Source organism: Brachyhypopomus gauderio, chromosome 2 (genome assembly GCF_052324685.1).
Source record: "Brachyhypopomus gauderio isolate BG-103 chromosome 2, BGAUD_0.2, whole genome shotgun sequence".
Taxonomy (NCBI): domain Eukaryota; kingdom Metazoa; phylum Chordata; class Actinopteri; order Gymnotiformes; family Hypopomidae; genus Brachyhypopomus; species Brachyhypopomus gauderio.
The window spans coordinates 22,338,355-22,355,786 of NC_135212.1; the positions used below are offsets into that span (position 1 = coordinate 22,338,355).

The 17,432-nt window shown below is 44.3% G+C and overlaps 1 protein-coding gene across 7 annotated transcripts in view; it reads left to right on the plus strand.

Annotated features, from left to right (window-relative positions):
* chd2 (chromodomain helicase DNA binding protein 2) overlaps nucleotides 1-17,432 on the plus strand; it is a 33,722-nt gene that overhangs the window by 13,201 nt on the left and 3,089 nt on the right. For 3 of the 7 annotated variants that reach the window (XM_076991230.1, XM_076991247.1, XM_076991237.1), the window contains exons 8-43: nucleotides 1,898-2,138; nucleotides 2,797-2,883; nucleotides 3,203-3,264; nucleotides 3,907-4,023; nucleotides 4,487-4,648; nucleotides 4,838-4,974; nucleotides 5,112-5,337; nucleotides 5,552-5,652; nucleotides 5,778-5,819; nucleotides 6,092-6,261; nucleotides 6,377-6,501; nucleotides 6,881-7,097; nucleotides 7,220-7,309; nucleotides 7,453-7,643; nucleotides 7,965-8,153; nucleotides 8,354-8,516; nucleotides 8,606-8,758; nucleotides 9,273-9,344; nucleotides 9,891-10,040; nucleotides 10,672-10,820; nucleotides 11,235-11,331; nucleotides 11,458-11,550; nucleotides 11,748-11,918; nucleotides 13,108-13,283; nucleotides 13,376-13,417; nucleotides 13,768-13,907; nucleotides 13,984-14,122; nucleotides 14,417-14,567; nucleotides 14,729-14,851; nucleotides 15,018-15,140; nucleotides 15,308-15,448; nucleotides 15,709-15,825; nucleotides 16,114-16,292; nucleotides 16,518-16,617; nucleotides 16,703-16,898; nucleotides 17,058-17,307. In XM_076991230.1, coding sequence (XP_076847345.1) covers nucleotides 1,898-2,138; nucleotides 2,797-2,883; nucleotides 3,203-3,264; nucleotides 3,907-4,023; nucleotides 4,487-4,648; nucleotides 4,838-4,974; nucleotides 5,112-5,337; nucleotides 5,552-5,652; nucleotides 5,778-5,819; nucleotides 6,092-6,261; nucleotides 6,377-6,501; nucleotides 6,881-7,097; nucleotides 7,220-7,309; nucleotides 7,453-7,643; nucleotides 7,965-8,153; nucleotides 8,354-8,516; nucleotides 8,606-8,758; nucleotides 9,273-9,344; nucleotides 9,891-10,040; nucleotides 10,672-10,820; nucleotides 11,235-11,331; nucleotides 11,458-11,550; nucleotides 11,748-11,918; nucleotides 13,108-13,283; nucleotides 13,376-13,417; nucleotides 13,768-13,907; nucleotides 13,984-14,122; nucleotides 14,417-14,567; nucleotides 14,729-14,851; nucleotides 15,018-15,140; nucleotides 15,308-15,448; nucleotides 15,709-15,825; nucleotides 16,114-16,292; nucleotides 16,518-16,617; nucleotides 16,703-16,898; nucleotides 17,058-17,307 — 5,082 coding nt within the window. The remainder of the gene's footprint in view (nucleotides 1-1,897; nucleotides 2,139-2,796; nucleotides 2,884-3,202; nucleotides 3,265-3,906; nucleotides 4,024-4,486; nucleotides 4,649-4,837; nucleotides 4,975-5,111; nucleotides 5,338-5,551; nucleotides 5,653-5,777; nucleotides 5,820-6,091; nucleotides 6,262-6,376; nucleotides 6,502-6,880; nucleotides 7,098-7,219; nucleotides 7,310-7,452; nucleotides 7,644-7,964; nucleotides 8,154-8,353; nucleotides 8,517-8,605; nucleotides 8,759-9,272; nucleotides 9,345-9,890; nucleotides 10,041-10,671; nucleotides 10,821-11,234; nucleotides 11,332-11,457; nucleotides 11,551-11,747; nucleotides 11,919-13,107; nucleotides 13,284-13,375; nucleotides 13,418-13,767; nucleotides 13,908-13,983; nucleotides 14,123-14,416; nucleotides 14,568-14,728; nucleotides 14,852-15,017; nucleotides 15,141-15,307; nucleotides 15,449-15,708; nucleotides 15,826-16,113; nucleotides 16,293-16,517; nucleotides 16,618-16,702; nucleotides 16,899-17,057; nucleotides 17,308-17,432) is intronic. The other 4 variants (XM_076991255.1, XM_076991261.1, XM_076991270.1 and 1 more) reach the window with 4 other exon arrangements.

Here is a 17,432-nt window from a genome sequence, read left to right on the forward strand (position 1 = left end):
GTCACCCACCATAAAAGGATGGTCCGGCTAGTTGGCGCGTCTGCTTTGTCAGCAACTGCAGCGCTACCTGTGGTCAAAAATATACTGAGCAGTTTTCACCACTGCCTACTGCTTTCCCTCTGCCTAGTGTTTTTGGAAGTTTACAAAATCTTATTATTCAAGATTACGCTTGGTTTAAAACTGAATTTGAATTAAAGGAATGATATAATGTGGCATTAAACCTACTAAAGTTCACTTTTATATGTTCCTCATACATATCTCTAATACTGGTTATTATTTTTTAATTACTAATTTGGTTGCTCAACTCTTTTAATGCTATTTGTGTCCAGTCATAAACAGCAGTGATATGTGACACCATTGTAATTTTAAATCCCAGGGTTCAACAGTTTCCTGTCTGCATTTAAAGGGGCATGTCATTTTGGAGTCTATGAAAATTGTGGTATTGGCGTTATAGGATTATCAGCTGAAATTAATTATTCTTCTCTCCACCTACCTGATTTTCCTATATTCCAAACAATAGGAAATTTTAATTAATATCAAAAAGGTGATATTTTAGAAAATTTTATACCTAAAAACTGAACAAGTGTTCATCCTCTTGAACATAAGCTGTCTACGGTAAGTATGTTGTATTATTCAGAAAATATTAACTCAGCCTAAATTTGATCTACGATTATCCAAAATGTAAATTGCCTGGGTTTCTGAAATTTATTAAATGATTTTCAAAGCAGTTAAGAGTACACAGCAGGCTTTCACAGCAATGTCTGAGAGTATTACATTTTAATATTTGTGTTATCGCATAGAAGCCTCTGTGATAATATAATTTTAACCATGGTATGACACTGAGAAACTTAAGAAGTGACTGTTTTCAAGGCAGATGACAATTTCTTTATATATTTATTTAGTTATGTATATATATAAAAAATCTTCCCAATTTGTCTTGGCCTGAACAGATCCTCTCCTGATCTAACCTAAGTGCTTATTCTCAATCTGTTAAAAAAAAAAGCAAACTTATTTACTTGGTACCATAATATGATGTTTTATAGCATATGCCAGTTTTTCATCTGTCATGAAAGCACTCACTTACCTCCTCAGTGCTCTGCTGGCTGTGCTGGGCTTCCTTTACTGGTTTTCTCCCTGATTCTTATTTGAAAGAGAAACTGTCCCGCACATGTTTGGGAATGATGAGCACCTTCCATAGCAGTGCGATTACAACAGGTGCTGTCATTATTTTCAAAATCAAGGAAGTGATGTAATTTGAGGACTGGTTTATAATGGATATTCACAGTAAATGACTGTACAACACAAGAGTACAATACAAGAGTGTTCTATTCATTAAGTAGACTGGTTTAGGTTTAGTTAACTAAAGTGGTTTGTGAATTATGTCAGTTGTCTGTTAGTACCATGTGTAATAATGAACATGGCAAAAAATAAAAACATGAAGGTGGTTCTTGAAGTGCATGCTTCAGCATGACACGTCGTGGTGTGGGGATGGTCAGAGAACTGAGGCCCAAGTTCTGTACTCTTCCTGACCCACTGTGAGATGTTTGATAGTAGCAGACATTTCTGGAGGGAACTTGAACAAAGATATATTTTTTTAGTACAACATTCAGAGCAAAGCCCTAGCAACACGGAGGTCATGGTTTTGACCAAGGTAACTGTCATACTGATACAAGTTACTCTGGATAAAAGCATTTGCCAGTTGCTGTAGTTATGATTTATTAGTCTCTTCACTCGCACCAAAATGTTACAATTAAATTCCAACATTCTTCTCAAATAGCCTAATTTAAAAATCCATCATGACGGTGTTCTGTATAATTGGCGTTATTGTGTCCCCTGGATTGTGCGTACGTTATTCCTTCATCCTGGGTTTTGAGCGTGATCCTCTTTGATGTTGTAGCAATTCGGCCTCGGAGGAGTCGAACCATTCTGGCTCAGAGTCGGAGAGTCAGTCAGAGAGCGAGCAGGCACGCTCCCGCCACTCTGAGTCCAACAGCACGTCTGATTCGGAGAGCCACTCGGAATCAGAGAGCGGATCTGCCGGCTCAAAGTCCCGCCAGACAGTTGCAGATGTCAAACAAAAACGGGTGAAAAAGAAAGACAGCTTGGCCGACGTGAAGAAGGTAACGGTAATACAAGAGGCAAGATTTCTGTATACACCTCAGTCTAAGTATCCCATTCTGTTCTAGATTTACTAGCATCCGGTTCATTCAGGGAGAACTGTGAATGTAACTTTTTCCCATTAGAATTTTTGTTGGAACTGTCTAATATTGGAATGGGACCAAAGGCTGGGTCTGTTTACAATACATGGTGCCAGTATTGGGCCCTAACCCTAACTTGGCCGCAAGTGTAATCAGAATTAGATGGATATTTCTCCCAGTATTCACCTAGAATGAAAAGCCCACTTTCAATATTTTGCTTCTTATTTTTTACCAATGTTTGGGCTTCATCGCTACCCCTGTACCATGTGAAGTTATGCATGTAATGGCGATGATACTGATTTAACATCTAATAATCAATTTGGAGTTGGAGTGGAGTACTTCATGGCTCTCTATACATGATCTTTAACTAACTGATAACTGCAGTGCTGAAGATTAAATACCAAAGTACGTTTGCATTAGGTGATGAGTGTAACTGCAGTTGGAGAGTAGCGAAATGAACTTGTGTTGTTCTAGTAAAGTCTATCTGACTACACCAGTACTGACAGTGCTCAGGACCATATTCAAACATGGAGTGCAGGTGTTATGAAGCCAGAATTTGCTCTTTAAAGAAAGATGTTTTATGGCCTTTTGTTAACAGATGTGGGAGGAACATCCGGATGTTTATGGCGTTAGAAGGTCCAGTCGAAGCCGGCAGGAACCTGAACGTCTGAATATTGGAGCAGAGGTTCGCTTGATCAGTTGCCTGATCATCCATGTGTTCTGACTCCTGCATGTGACTAATTAGTACTGATGATCTCTGAACATTTATTTTGCATTCATTTGCTTCTCAAATCCATCAAAATTTATATAGGTAGGCAAAAAAGTAATGGAGAAAAATTTGCCAATCTTCTACAATGTTTGATATAACATTTATGTCAGTCTGGTGCCCCCATGAGGCTATTCTGCACTACTGTAGTAGGGTGCCATCTAGTGGGGAAAATTCAAAAGTTTCCCTTCTGCTAGAAGTCAGTGTGTAGTTACTATCTATTTTAAACCATTTTCAGGGCAGCAGCGACTCTGAGAGTGAGAGCCCCAAAAGGAAAGGACCACGGCAGAAAAAGAAAGAGTGAGTGATGACTGGTAGAGGTGCTTGTGTGTGCCCTCTCAAAACATCCTTGGGTTCATTACTGCCTGTGCTTATTTCATCGTGTTGATGTAGTGTCTGTAGCACATTGTAGGAATAGTCCATGTTAATAATGTAATGTAGTAATGCGTGAATGCATCATTGTTTTTCATATTGAGCTTTAGAACCTCATTCTTCATTACTGCTGTATGTTAAATGTTCACATGACCATACACTGCATCACTGCTCAATTTTATTATCTTTATTTTGACCACAGTTGTGCTTCACTCACTAAATATTTGAGTCATGAGCAGACCTGTGTCACTTGGTGTCTTGGAAATGAGATGCATGCTCATTTTGCATACATTTTGCATTTTTTAATGATGTATATCATTATTTGAAAACCAAAAAAAAAAATCACGCTGAGGTTTTGAGTGCCTAAACACGAGAGCTCATGTAATTAGAGTATATATAGCTATAAGATAACAGATGAGTATGAGAGTTGTGTGTGTGTGATATGGTGTAAGCCCATTCATAGCTGAGATGGTGTATTGTTGGAAGAAACTCACTCCCCTCAACAGCACGGCAGTGTAGTAGATGAAGCTAGATCCCATGGGTGAATTTGTGGTATTTCTGTGTTGAAAGTAGTACCTGGAAAGATGATGACTCAAACGACCAGGATGAGGATGAGGAAGAGGCCAGCAGTTCAGAGAGTGAGCAGGAAGAAATAAAAGTTAGATCCAGACGACTTCCTGCTAGAAGGTAAGGGTGTAGGGAAGCCGGGCCCTCAGACAGCTGACCCAAACTTAATGATGTCATCACATCTACAGTGTCAACCAGGACTGAGCGGCCAACATTTTATTTGGACTGACATCTTGATTAACTCGTAAAAGTCTATTCCCAAAATTTTAATGTGTTGATTCAAGTGAATTTGGGTGGTGGTGGTGTTTTGTCATTGCATGACTCCTTAAATTCTGATGTGAATTTTGTGTGCTCATCAGTAAGTTCCAGGCTGATCGACTTTCACTCTGTTTTTGGTTTGACTGGAAGCTGTCTCAAGGTCACCGGCTCAAGAGTCAGGCTAATGAGAGTGCTAATGAATTCACTACACTGTTCTACGGAGGACAGGGCATTGGACGCAAAGCTGATTTACCCATAGTGGTAGTTGAAAATATTTGCCTGTGTGTGTGTGTGTGTGCGCGCGCCCCTTTTTTGACCTTTTCAGACCCCAGACCAAATCTTCCACAACCAAGCAGCATCAATCTCAAAAGGGACGGAAACCAAGAAAGCAGGAGACGTCGGATGAGGATGAAGATGAGGATGATGATGACGATGAAGAAGATACTCCAAAGAGACTGACACGTCGCAGGGCAGCTACCAAAGTTAGGTAAGGGCCTCATGTTCTTCTTCCTGCTCCTTGTAAAGTGGGCAGGGTCACGAGTAGAAAACCCTTCAGGTGTTTTGCGTAGTTCCACTCGGGAGCATTTTTTTCTGTCATGCTCTTTTACAAGCATTACAAAATTTGCCGCATGCCACCCCCCTCACGTCTGTAAAATGATGTGATTCATGACTGCAGTTATAAAGAGGACCAGAATGATTTTGAGACGGACTCTGATGACCTGATCGAGATGGCCGAGGGCACAGAAGATCTGCAGGATGATGACAGCGAGACCATTGAGAAGGTTATGGACACCAGAGTGGGCCGGAAAACAGGTGACCAGATCTCCACCCACTCATATTATTACTGCAGTTATTTCAAATTTGACATCCCTTTACAAGGGTGCACATCTTTTGTAAGGACTTCAGATTGAAGCGATGGCTTCTTTAATCCATGTCTCCCTGTCCCACAGCTATCGGGGCTGCCACCACTCTATACGCCGTGGAGGCCAATGGGGACCCAGGAGCGGATTTTGACCCCGAGAAGGAGGAGGGGGAGACGCACTTCCTGATCAAGTGGAAGGGTTGGTCCTACATCCACAACACGTGGGAGAGCGTGGACTCCCTCACCCAGCAGAAGGTCAAAGGGATGAAAAAGCTGGAGAACTTCAAAAAGAAAAACGACGAGCTGAATGCGTGGTGAGTGGTGGGGAACAGTCCTGACTCGGCGCGTGAGGTGCAGCGGTGGGGGGAGGGGCTGTTCGTTTCTCACGTCTCCTTCACAGATAAATGAACAAGACTCCAAGCACATGAAGACGCCTGAAGTGTAGACGCTTCTTGAGCAGGTTTTAGGTGCCGTTTGCAGGCCTCACTTGTGCTGTTTTGAGTAACTGCAGCTTTGGGTCTCTCTCAGGTTGAGAAAGGCATCACCTGAGGATCTGGAATATTACAACTGTCAGCAAGAGCTAACCATTGATCTGAACAAGCAGTTTCAAATTGTGGAAAGAGTAATTGGTACGTATAGACTGTACTTTTAAGAATAAAAGCCATTAATATCAATACCTATTGAAATTACATAAGTGAATATTGCCATCATTTTATACTGGTACAGTCCCTCTTCAATTTGCTCTTTTTAACAGCAGTGAGAACAGCAAAGTCACAAGTGCCCTCTGATTTTCCCTGTAAGTACTTTGTCCTCAAATTATTATTATTATTATTATTATTATTATTGCTAACAGTGCTAAATGGGAGCAGACCAGCATGTTTGCAACTGCAAATGTACATCTACTATGTACTAGATTTTGGCATAATTTAATGTCATTTTGATGCACTGTGCATTAATGCCATCTTAGTAGCTGTTTACCCCTGAGCCCTCTGTAGGCTGTTTTGACTTCTATAACTACGTAATTAGACAGATCTCTCTGACTTTCATGCTTTTCCCCTTTCACACCAGCTCATAAGACCACTTCCAGTGAGCCAGAGTACTTGTGTAAGTGGATGGGTTTGCCCTACGCAGAGTGCACTTGGGAGGACGGGGCCTTAATAGGGAAGAAGTTCCAGTCTTGCATCGATAGCTTCAACCACAGGAACGTCTCCAAGACGATCCCCTCCAAAGATTGTAAAGTGAGGGACCTTTTCACTCATTCGAGTTTTCATTTTTGTTTAACTTATTGTTTTTTAACAGAAAAACTGTCATGTGTACATTTCTAAACTTTTTTTCTGCTGTGCACTCTTGAAGGTGTTAAAACAGAGACCTAGATTTGTTGCACTGAAGAAGCAGCCATCTTACATTGGTGATGAAAGCCTGGAGCTGAGGGACTACCAGTTAGATGGGCTGAACTGGCTGGCCCACTCCTGGTGCAGGTGCCTCTCACAACCCTTTAAGCTTTCTTCTCCTTTATTGGATTCTTGCTAGAGGCTCGTTGTACATTTAGGTCTTCAGGATATTGCAGTATTTTTCACTTTACCCAAATATGTTCAGAGAACTGCATCCTATGATTGTTTGCCAACTGTAAAAGAATTATATAAGTAGAGTAAAATATAGCTCTTCATTTTTGTACCCTTTTTTTAATGTAGGGAAAAATGTATAATTTAATTGTCTTTAAAATGTTCAAAACCATTTGGTTGAAAAGCATGTAAAAACTGAACTATAATACATTTTCACTAGTACATAGTTCTAATAATGGCGTTTAATGGCTGTCTAAGTTGCACTGTTTATGTGGTCCTCTTGTGTGTCGTTTAGGTGTAACAGTGTTATCTTAGCTGATGAGATGGGTCTGGGGAAAACCATCCAGACCATTTCGTTCCTCTCCTACCTGTTCCATCAGCATCAGCTGTACGGGCCCTTCCTATTGGTTGTGCCACTGTCCACGCTCACGTCCTGGCAGCGGGAGTTCAACACCTGGGCTCCCGACATGAATGTTGTGGTCTATCTTGGGGACGTCTTGAGCAGGAAGATGGTACGATCCATCTCCTTGTCGCTGCTCCGTTCTCCTGATGGGCAGCTGTGATCTGTACAGTTCTTCCAGGAGTGCTAGCTATGAACTTAGATGGACTTTTCTGAATTTTTCAATTCAAATAGATTCGTGACTATGAGTGGATCCACCAGCAGTCCAAAAGGATCAAGTTCAATGCACTTTTGACCACTTATGAAATTCTACTGAAAGATAAGGTAGGAAAAAGCATGACCACTGCACTGAGGGACACACTTGTTATAAACACCAGGGTGATCAAATCTGTCTGGGTTCCAAGACAGTGACTGACCCATATGGACTCAACAGAATGCTCATTTTCTCTGTGTTCTTGCTGATGCAGGGTGTTTTAGGGAACATAAACTGGGCCTTTCTTGGCGTAGATGAGGCCCATCGACTGAAGAATGATGACTCGCTGCTGTATAAAACCTTGATCGATTTCAGGTCCAATCACAGGCTGCTCATCACAGGGACACCACTACAGAACTCCCTAAAAGAGCTCTGGTCCCTTCTGCACTTTCTCATGCCTGACAAGTAGGTCCTTCATGGCTTTGCATAAACGTAGTAGCAGGCAAATATTCTGCAATGCCAAACTTGAATTCATGGCGTCGATATTATACGTTTATATGTGTGTATTATAAAATATGATGACTTTATAGCATAAATTTAAAAAATATTTTCATTGCTGAACCTCCACCATTTACTGTATAAATATAAATAATTTTACTCTATATAAAAGATTTGGTAAAAAAAAAAATGGTGATATGAAGTATAAGTGAAATTTTGGGAAAGATTGTCATTCCTTGACCTGAGAGATCTTCAGGTGATGACTCTCAGGTGATGGCCTCGTTTCAGGTTTGAGTTGTGGGAGGATTTTGAGGATGAGCATGGTAAGGGCAGGGACAATGGCTACCAGAGCCTTCACAAAGTCCTGGAGCCCTTCCTGCTGCGGCGTGTCAAGAAGGATGTGGAAAAATCCCTGCCTGCCAAAGTGGAGCAGATCCTCCGTGTAGACATGTCTGCCCCGCAAAAGCAGTTCTACAAGCAAGTTCTGCTTTTTCATTGCTCATTAGCTACATCTTCGCTATTTTACTGCAGATTTGCTGCATAGATAAAAGACTCATCCCAGACCAGATGGTTTTATTCAAAGATCACAAATAAGTTGTATCCCTTAACACCAAACCTTACCAAGAAATTGGTTCATGTCACTCCTTAATTTGTGCGCTTTGTGTTCGACATTTAAGGTGGATTCTCACAAGGAATTATAAAGCCCTCTCCAAAGGCACAAGGGGCAGTTCCTCGGGCTTCCTTAACATCGTCATGGAGCTGAAGAAGTGCTGTAACCATGGCTTCCTCATTAAGCAGTCAGAGGATGGAGACAGTGACATCCCGCAGGAACACTTGCAGGTGCTGGAACCCATCCGTTCTGACCTCACGAGCTGTCCGAGAACCGATCCTCAATCAGCTCACGCAAAGCTGTGTTTCTTGTGGTTCAGGCGCTGATCCGTGGCAGTGGCAAGCTGGTCCTCCTCGATAAGCTGCTGACCCGGCTGAGGGAACGGGGCAACCGCGTGCTCATCTTCTCCCAGATGGTTCGCATGCTGGACATACTGGCCGAATACCTGGCTATCAAACGCTATCCCTTCCAGGTGCGGTAAAAGATGTCGAGCCCTGCAGTTCTGTGTGCGTCTGGCTCTTTGCAGAATGACATTTTAAAGCAGGTTGGCCTGACCTGACACTTACTGCACGTGTTTCATGTGGTTTACGTTTAGTCCCACTCCTGTGTAACTGCTGGTTATGTTTGTTATGACTGTGTGGGCAGTCCTGAATGCTGGAGGGGGAGGTGGGGGGGGGCACTGAAGTTATGGCGCTTGGCTTCAGCTGACTCGGGTGTCAGGAGTGTAGCAGCATCTTGGCTGCTCGCGGCTCTATTTTTATCTGTCAGTTATTTTTTGATGTGTACTAGTTTCACCATTAGGGCAGCACTCTTCTCATGGCTGCATTAGGGAAAATGATCACCTCTTTCTTCAGCTCGGTAGTTATCTAGATATGGGGAACGTTCCAACTGTGTAACGGCGTGTGGGGAACCGTAGCTCGCTGAGGTTCTTGGAACGAAGACGGGGCACCTTTCTTGACATGGTTTTTGTTCTTTCCCTTAATTAGCGCCTGGACGGGTCCATCAAAGGAGAGCTAAGGAAACAGGCTCTTGACCACTTTAATGCCGAGGGCTCTGAGGTACGTGGCAAAACTGGACGGCTGCATGGGTGTGGAGGGCTTTTGGACGATTCGAGACGCTGCTCATGGCGGTGCAGTTTTTCATTTATCTGGGTCAGAGCGTTCTCATCTTGACCTCTTGCCAGCTGCTCTCCATAACTGAGTGTGTCATGACTTTATATGCACACTGCCTCAAAGCAATGTTATAATATGCCTGTAAACCTGAACTTGTACTAGGATAGGATAGGATAGGTACTTTATTAATCTCGAAGGAAATTAAGTTAAAAGTTTAAAGATGGCGCCGCAGCATGTGGCAGCCACTCAGTAGCTCTCTACTAATACTGTAAGAAAGGTACTTTATTGACTTGTGTGCAGTCCACATACCAGCCTACGTTAACTGCACAATTTTAAATTAAAGATTTTGCTTTGAAAAGGTAAATTAAAACTCAATGAACCTACATAAACCTCTGAGCATAGCATAGGCGAACTAATATCTTGATGACCCTACCTTTACCTCTGAGCACAGGTCTGCATTACTCCGCTTTGGTGGCCTCTCCTCTTCTCTAGGACTTCTGTTTCCTGTTGTCCACCCGTGCTGGAGGCCTGGGGATTAACCTGGCCTCGGCCGACACCGTGGTCATCTTTGACTCGGACTGGAACCCCCAGAACGACCTGCAGGCACAGGCCAGAGCCCACAGGATAGGACAGAAGAAACAGGTGAGCTGCACGGAGTCTGTGACCGGCTCACTGACGTTTTTGATGAATGAATGAATGAATGAATTGTTCAACTTGTATAGCGCCTTTCTAGAACCCAAGGTCGCTTTACATACAACTCTTACACACCCAATCACACACCGGCGAGAAGCGGCAGCCAATTGCGCACAGCGTACTCTCAACCGGGATCCACAGCCCCCTGGGGGACTGAATGGGGTGCAGGGAGGGGGGAGAGGACAGACCCTAGTGGCAAAGCACCATCCACCACTGGGCATACAAGCACACACACATTCAGACAACTGCTTTTTTAATGGACATGAAGAGACAGACACACAGTCAGGGAGAATTTGTCAGGGAATCAGGGAATGCCAATTTACCTAATCTCCATGTTTTTGGACTGTGGGAGGAAACCAGAGACCCCGGAGGAAACCCACGCAGACACGGGGAGAACGTGGAAACTCCACTCAGATAGGGACTTGAACCCAAGACCCCAGTGCTGAGAGGCAAACGTGCTAACCACCAAGCCACCGTGTTGCCCAAAAAAATATCATCAATATGATGAAAAATATCACCGGCGTTTATGAAAAAAAAAATCCATGTTGAACATAATTATCTACTTTGTTTTCCTCTTAAGGTCAATATTTATCGTCTGGTCACGAAAGGAACCGTGGAAGAGGACATCATTGAAAGGGCAAAGAAGAAGATGGTTCTAGACCATCTTGTGATTCAGAGAATGGACACCACTGGAAGAACTGTGTTGGACAACAGCTCAGGCAATTCAAAGTGAGCCTCTCTTAGAAACGTGCCGTGTGCTAGTCAATCTATTTAAGGCTAAGCCACTGCTAACATGGTTATCATGAGCCAGAACATCACTGTTTCTTCAGGTTGATGTCGGTGGATGACACAATTATAAAGTTAGAGTTCTTACTTGTTGTCAATAGGTGATGGGTGTGGGAGGGGAGTCAAATACATATCACACATTTCTGTACTATTTCTTAACACCTGTTTATGGAGGACAAATTTAGTAGGCTAGAAGTTTGTTGATGAAACTTTTATTTACAGTGGTTGTAGCTTAATAAAATTGTGCTTTTAAGTATTTTTGCAGAATTTGTTTACCAGCAGTGCTGGTAACTCCTACACAAATGTTATTCACTGCATAGCCATTAGGCTTAATGGCATTTAAACTGCTGTTTCCAGTTCAAATCCTTTTAACAAGGAGGAGCTTGCAGCCATCTTGAAGTTTGGTGCAGAGGATTTGTTTAAAGAGGCAGAGGAGGAAGAGTCTGAGCCCCAGGTATCCCTGTCCTGTTTAAAGCAATGTAGCGCCTTCATTTTGATCTCACCACACAGTGATTGTGGTGAAATTGTTCTTAGTGGTTGACCTTTTTTATTGTAATGAATAGCTTTGTTTCTTCTTCAGGAGATGGACATTGATGAGATCTTGCGACTGGCTGAGACCAGAGAGAGCGATCAAGGCTCTAGTGCCACAGATGAGCTACTGTCCCAATTTAAGGTACTTCAGTAAACCATTTGTCTGACCCAGATTGAAGATCCTAGCCTAACCTGCTTTGATTGGGAAGTGCAGCTCCGTCGTGTTCCAGTTTGAGGACTAAAATATTCAGAACTTCAGATTCCACATGTGTTTGTTTCTTAGGCAGAGCTGTGTGCTTGAATGTGTGTGCTTGCGTGCGCACGTTTGTGTGTTGGCAGGTGGCTAACTTCACCATGGATGAGAGCACGCCCGAGCTAGAGGAGAGGCCCGTCAGGGACTGGGATGACATCATCCCGGAGGAGCAGCGGCGGCGGGTGGAGGAAGAGGAGAAGCAAAAGGAGATGGAGGACATCTACATGCTGCCCAGGAGCAGGAGCTCCAACAAAAGGGTAAGAGGAACGCTGGAGATGCCTCCAGCCCAGGGCAGTGGTTGAAAACTCTCACCAGCTGGGTTCCCTGCTGTGCTTTGGGATAAATTAGCAGTTTGGGTGGTTTTCATTAGTATCCGTGCAAGCCTGCATGATTCATCTAGTTCTGTCTGTTTTGGACGTACATATGTGGTGGATGGTAGGCTGATTTCCTTTCTTCATCCTTAAACTGTGATGTGGTACCTTATTATGTTGCAGTGAAGCAAAATGCGCATTGCACCTCCTGGCGTTTTAAAGGTCTGTCACTAAAACACCAGCTATTTAAATACAAGTCTGCAATCATACAGAATCAGGATGAAAAATACAGGAAAACCTGATGCAGCCATGATGGTCCTCCAGTTGGTCACCGCACTGATTTCGGTCTTTGGTGGTGATTGGCTGCTGTCCAGTGTTCTCATTTGCATAAAGGAGCCTCTTTGCTTGGTTCTCAGTGTGCTCGCTCCCACAATCATCTACTGGCTGTCTCCATAGAAATGAATGAGAGAGGTGGAGTAAAAATTGCTCTGCTTCGCTGCAGTGTAAATGTAGCGTTAGGCAGAGTGTAATGACTCATTAGAGGCGTGTGCAGAGTCCCCGTGTTGCATGTGTGATTCCTGTAGAATCATGTGCCTGGATAATGGCTCGTTAGGTTTTATGGGGTCTGTGGGTACACACTAAACGCTAAACAACACGTCAGTTACTGTTCATTGCAGCTGGGGAGATGTTTATTTTAAAGGAGCAATGACGAGGAGCTGCCAGGAATGTTTGATTAAAAGGTTGTCCAGCATGGGGCTTCTTAAAGCTTGCCAACTAGTCTGTCTGCTGTTCAAGTTGCTTGGTGCACAGAGATGTATTTTGTATAGAACCAACAAATGTTCTCTAAGGCTCCCGGTGCAGCTCATGACACATCTCCATTGTCAGCACAGCCATGTTTCTTTGTTGATTAACTTTGGCATGCAGTTCCCCTCCATAAATATTTGGACACCTCCAAACTTTTGTTTTTGGCACAGTACGCTTCTAATGTTAAATAAAAGACCATGTTGGCCTCAGGGTGTTTGGGGGTTCTTTTGAGGTGAGGTTTTTTTTAATGGTTCTTCTGGGCTGAGTGCTAGACTCTGGCGTCCCTGCGGAGGTGCTGTGTGTGTGAACGTTCTCGTGTGCTGCCCGGCAGGCGCAGGCCAACGACAGCGACAGTGACGTGGGCACCAAACTGAAGCTGAAGGGCAGATCCTCGGGCTCGGACAGCGAGACAGACGACAGCGAGGATGACAAGAAGCCCAAGAGGCGTGGCCGCCCGCGCGCCCGTAAGAACAACGTGGAGGGCTTCACCGACGCCGAGATCCGCAGGTATTGCCACCGCCGCGGCGACCACAGCCATGGTCAACACGCACACTTCCCAGTGGTGACGCTGAAGCTGTGGTCCATTCTCCTCTCGACAGGTTCATAAAGGCTTACAAGAAATTTGGAGCCCCGCTGGAGAGGTATGGACTAAAGCACAATACACAGTAGACAAATTAATTATGAAGTCAAGATGCTTGTATAATTTGTAGAACAGAAATGTTCTTTATTGAAAACAAGGCAAATATTTGTTTGGAAGGTGCATATTTAATTATTATTGCTTCCCAGATGAGAAGGTGATGCATTTATTGAATCTATGTGATGGAGTCAGGTTTACAGCTAGGGAATTTGTCAGACACTCTTATCCAGAGATTTAAACGTTTATCATTCACTGTTAGTGTCCATGGGAACTGAACCCCTGATCTTGGTGTTGCTGGTATTGCTTGGTGTGGCTTCTCTGCTAGCGTCTTAGCTGATCCCACGTTGTCTGCAGGCTGGAGGCTATTGCTCGTGACTCTGAGCTGGTGGACAAGTCCGTAGCAGATCTGAAGAGACTGGGTGAACTGGTTCACACTACCTGCGTGACTGCAGTACAGGAGCACGAGGAACAAATGAAGGAGAACCCCACCGAAGGTTTGTGTGTGTGTGTGTGCGTGTGTGCGTGTGTGTGTGTGTGGACCTCGCTGCTCATTTCCATCTCCGACCGCAGCTAAAGGACCGGGGAAAAGACGCGGAATCAACATCAAGATTTCAGGGGTCCAGGTCAATGCCAAGTCCATCATTCAGCACGAGGAGGAGTTTGAGCCTCTTCACAAAAGCATTTCCTCCGTCCCCGCAGAGAGGAGCAAGTACGTCCTAACGAACAACCTTATCCTAAAACGTCTCCTTCATTTGACTTCTTTGCTCGAGTATAAAAGATTTGATTGATTTTGCAGGATAAATATTCTTAAATATTTTTATATGATAAAACTGAAATTACAGTACAAAATGGAACTAAATGGTAATTAAATAAAGACAAATTATAATGGAATGAACCTTTTCCTTTAGTTTTTCAAGTCCTCTTCAAAGATGAATTCAAGATTTGGTAAATACTTGTAGTGTGTATTAGTGTGGATAGACCCAGACTGAAGGAATCTCTATAGATTTCAGCTCACCTGTCATGTGAAGATGCCTCATTTTGATGTGGACTGGGACATTCATGACGACACGCAGCTGTTGCTGGGCATCTATGAGCATGGTTATGGCAACTGGGACCTACTGAAGACAGATCCGGACCTGAAGCTCTCAGACAAGGTGCCTTCAATCCTATTGCTTAATTCAAAGAACAGTGTGTTCAAAACATACGGGGGGGGGGGGGGGGGGGGGGGGCTTGGGGCAATTTGAAATCCAGGATGAAACACACTCCCCATGTTGTGTCATTGGTGTCCCTGAGCTGACTTTTAGTTGTTGTTTAGATTCTTCCAGATGACCCTAACAAGAAACCTCAGGCGAAACAGCTGCAGATGAGGGCGGACTACTTACTGAAGACATTGAAGAAGGAACAGGAGAGCAAAGATGTGTCTAAAGCAGGAGAAGAGGTGAGTGTGTTCATCAGATCATATGAAACTGGACTGCTGGAGTGAATAATGCAAGTCAGGGGAATATCCCAACAACTCCATCAACTCCTTGATTTTATTGGAGTTTATGGAGTTGGTAGCCATGGCATTTGTGATTCTGGCTCAGTGCAGTCATGTTTGCTCCCAGGCAAAGCTGAAAAAGAGAAAACCTAGAGTGAAGAAAGACAACAAGGCCCTTAAAGATGAGCTGGCCAATGAAATCTCCTCTCCCCGGCTCTCCGACAACCCTTCCGAGGAAGGTGAAGTGAAGGTATGCGTTCCTCTACACAGGCAGGGCCATCTGATAGCCATCAGGACAGCAGTGCAAATAAAGGCAGAAGCTCGTTTGCAGATCAGTGGGTTCCAAATTGGGCGCGAAAACTCGTTGTAGCCAGTCAGGTCGCATTTTTGTCACCTTTGTTTGCGTATTTCTTCCAGGATGACGGAGCTGAGAAATCCCCCACGAAAAAGAAACAGAAGAAGAAGGACAACAAAGAGAACAAAGAGAAGCAAGGAGCACAGAAGAAGGACAAGGAGAGCGACAGGGAAAAAAAGCGGCCCAAGCTGAAGAAAGAAAAGGTAGCCCTGAGTGGCAGCTCTTTAGCTCCGGGTGGCAGCTCTCCAGGCCCCAGGTGGCAGCTCTCGCATGTCTAAGGTTTCAGTACAGCTGCATTTCCTGCACGTGTCCTTGGCATGTTGCCTTTTGCAGTCTCACTTCTGGCAATGGACAGCGTCTGTAAAATGATTAAAACAGATGAGTGGAAGAAAATGTTGACCGCGCAGGAATTTTTACGTGCGCACTGTTCTTTCCTGTGACGTTTGTTTGGGGCATTTTTCAGACCAAATCAGGAGGTAAAGTGAAGAAGACCCAGGGCCCCGTGCATATCACAGCAGGCAGCGAGCCAGTCCCTATCGGAGAGGAGGATGATGAGCTAGACCAAGAAACCTTCAGCATTGTGAGTCTGGCTCTCCTGTTCCCGTCTCGCATCTCGGTGTCCAGCTCCTTGTCTGTGTTGTTGTGCAGTGCTTCTCAGCCCAGTATTGTCAGGATTGGGTTGAGAACTACTGCTTAAATCTTTCATTCTTTCATCATGAACCTTCAGATCAAGTTGCGAGAAAGAGAGCAAACACAAAACAATGTATGTTGAACATCAGTGATTTCACTGTTCGACGATGGTCTGAAGCTTACTACCACTGAATCTGCTTGGAGTATAACCCCTATGTGTGTGTGCATGCGTGCGCAGTGTAAAGAGAGGATGAGGCCGGTGAAGAAGGCCCTGAAGCAGCTGGATAAGCCAGACGAGGGCCTGTCAGTACAGGAGCAGCTGCAGCACACTCGGGCCTGCTTGCTGAAGATCGGAGACCGCATTACGGAGTGCCTTAAAGCCTACAACGACCCGGAGCATGTCAAGACCTGGCGCAGGTCTGTCTCGCCCACTCGAGCGCACACACACAAAAAAACACGTGAACAGTAACCTGAAAGCACTGTAGTTTGGTGATTAAATTGAGGTGATAAATCTTTGTAAAGCAGGCACAGTGCAACTAATATAGGATTAACGGAATAAAGGATTTTATTCTAATATGTTCTTTTTGCCTTAGCTGTTTCTGTTAGTATGTTCTTTTCATTGTTTTCACCATTTCCATACAGAAATCTCTGGATATTTGTGTCCAAATTCACTGAATTCGGAGCCAGGAAACTGCACAAACTATATAAAATGGCTCAGAAGAAACGTTCCCAGGAGGAAGAGGTATGTTTGCAGCCCGGGGTGACTGCTCACACACTTCCTGACACGCGTACCCTCCCCTCACGTCTTCCATGTGCATCTCTTCCAGAAGGAGCATAAGAAGAAAGATGACCCTGCCAGGAAAAAGCCCTTCCGGCCAGAACCCTCCGGATCGAGTCGGGATTCTACTGGGACCCAGGCGGGCAAGTCCCACCTGCCCCAGAATCACCCTACGGGTCCCCCCTCCCATTCCCACCACAGGGAGTCCTACAACCAGTCCAACAAGAGGCACTTTCCTAATGATGGTGAGAGGAAGAACTTGACTAATGAATGCCTTCAATTACACAATAACCAGATTATTACTGGAAAGTTGTTAGAAAATGCAAAACCATGTTTTTATGCTCTTTTGACAAATTATTCTTGACTTCCTTGTCTGCTGACTTCTTTCCTCTCTTGTTCTACAGATCGGGGAGAATGGCAAAGTAAACGTAAATACAACTACCCCAGCAATAGCGGCCAGTCCTGGCAAGTCGATCGCCATCACCCCTACGACGGCCACAGGTATAAAGACCATCACTATGGTGACCGGCGACCACACACCGACTCCTACCGTAACCCCGGAGGTTACCGCAACCCCAGTTCACCCCGCAAACGACCTTACGACCAATATGCCAACGACCGTGACCACCGGGGGCACCGTGACTACTATGACAGGTAACTAAAAGGCAGGCTCAAACAGTTGATGATGCATGTTTAAAACGGTTTTAATATTTGGGTTTACATTTTACCTTCAAGGGAAAACCTTGAAAAGAGAGGAAAACTTTTGCCAAGCAAACTTA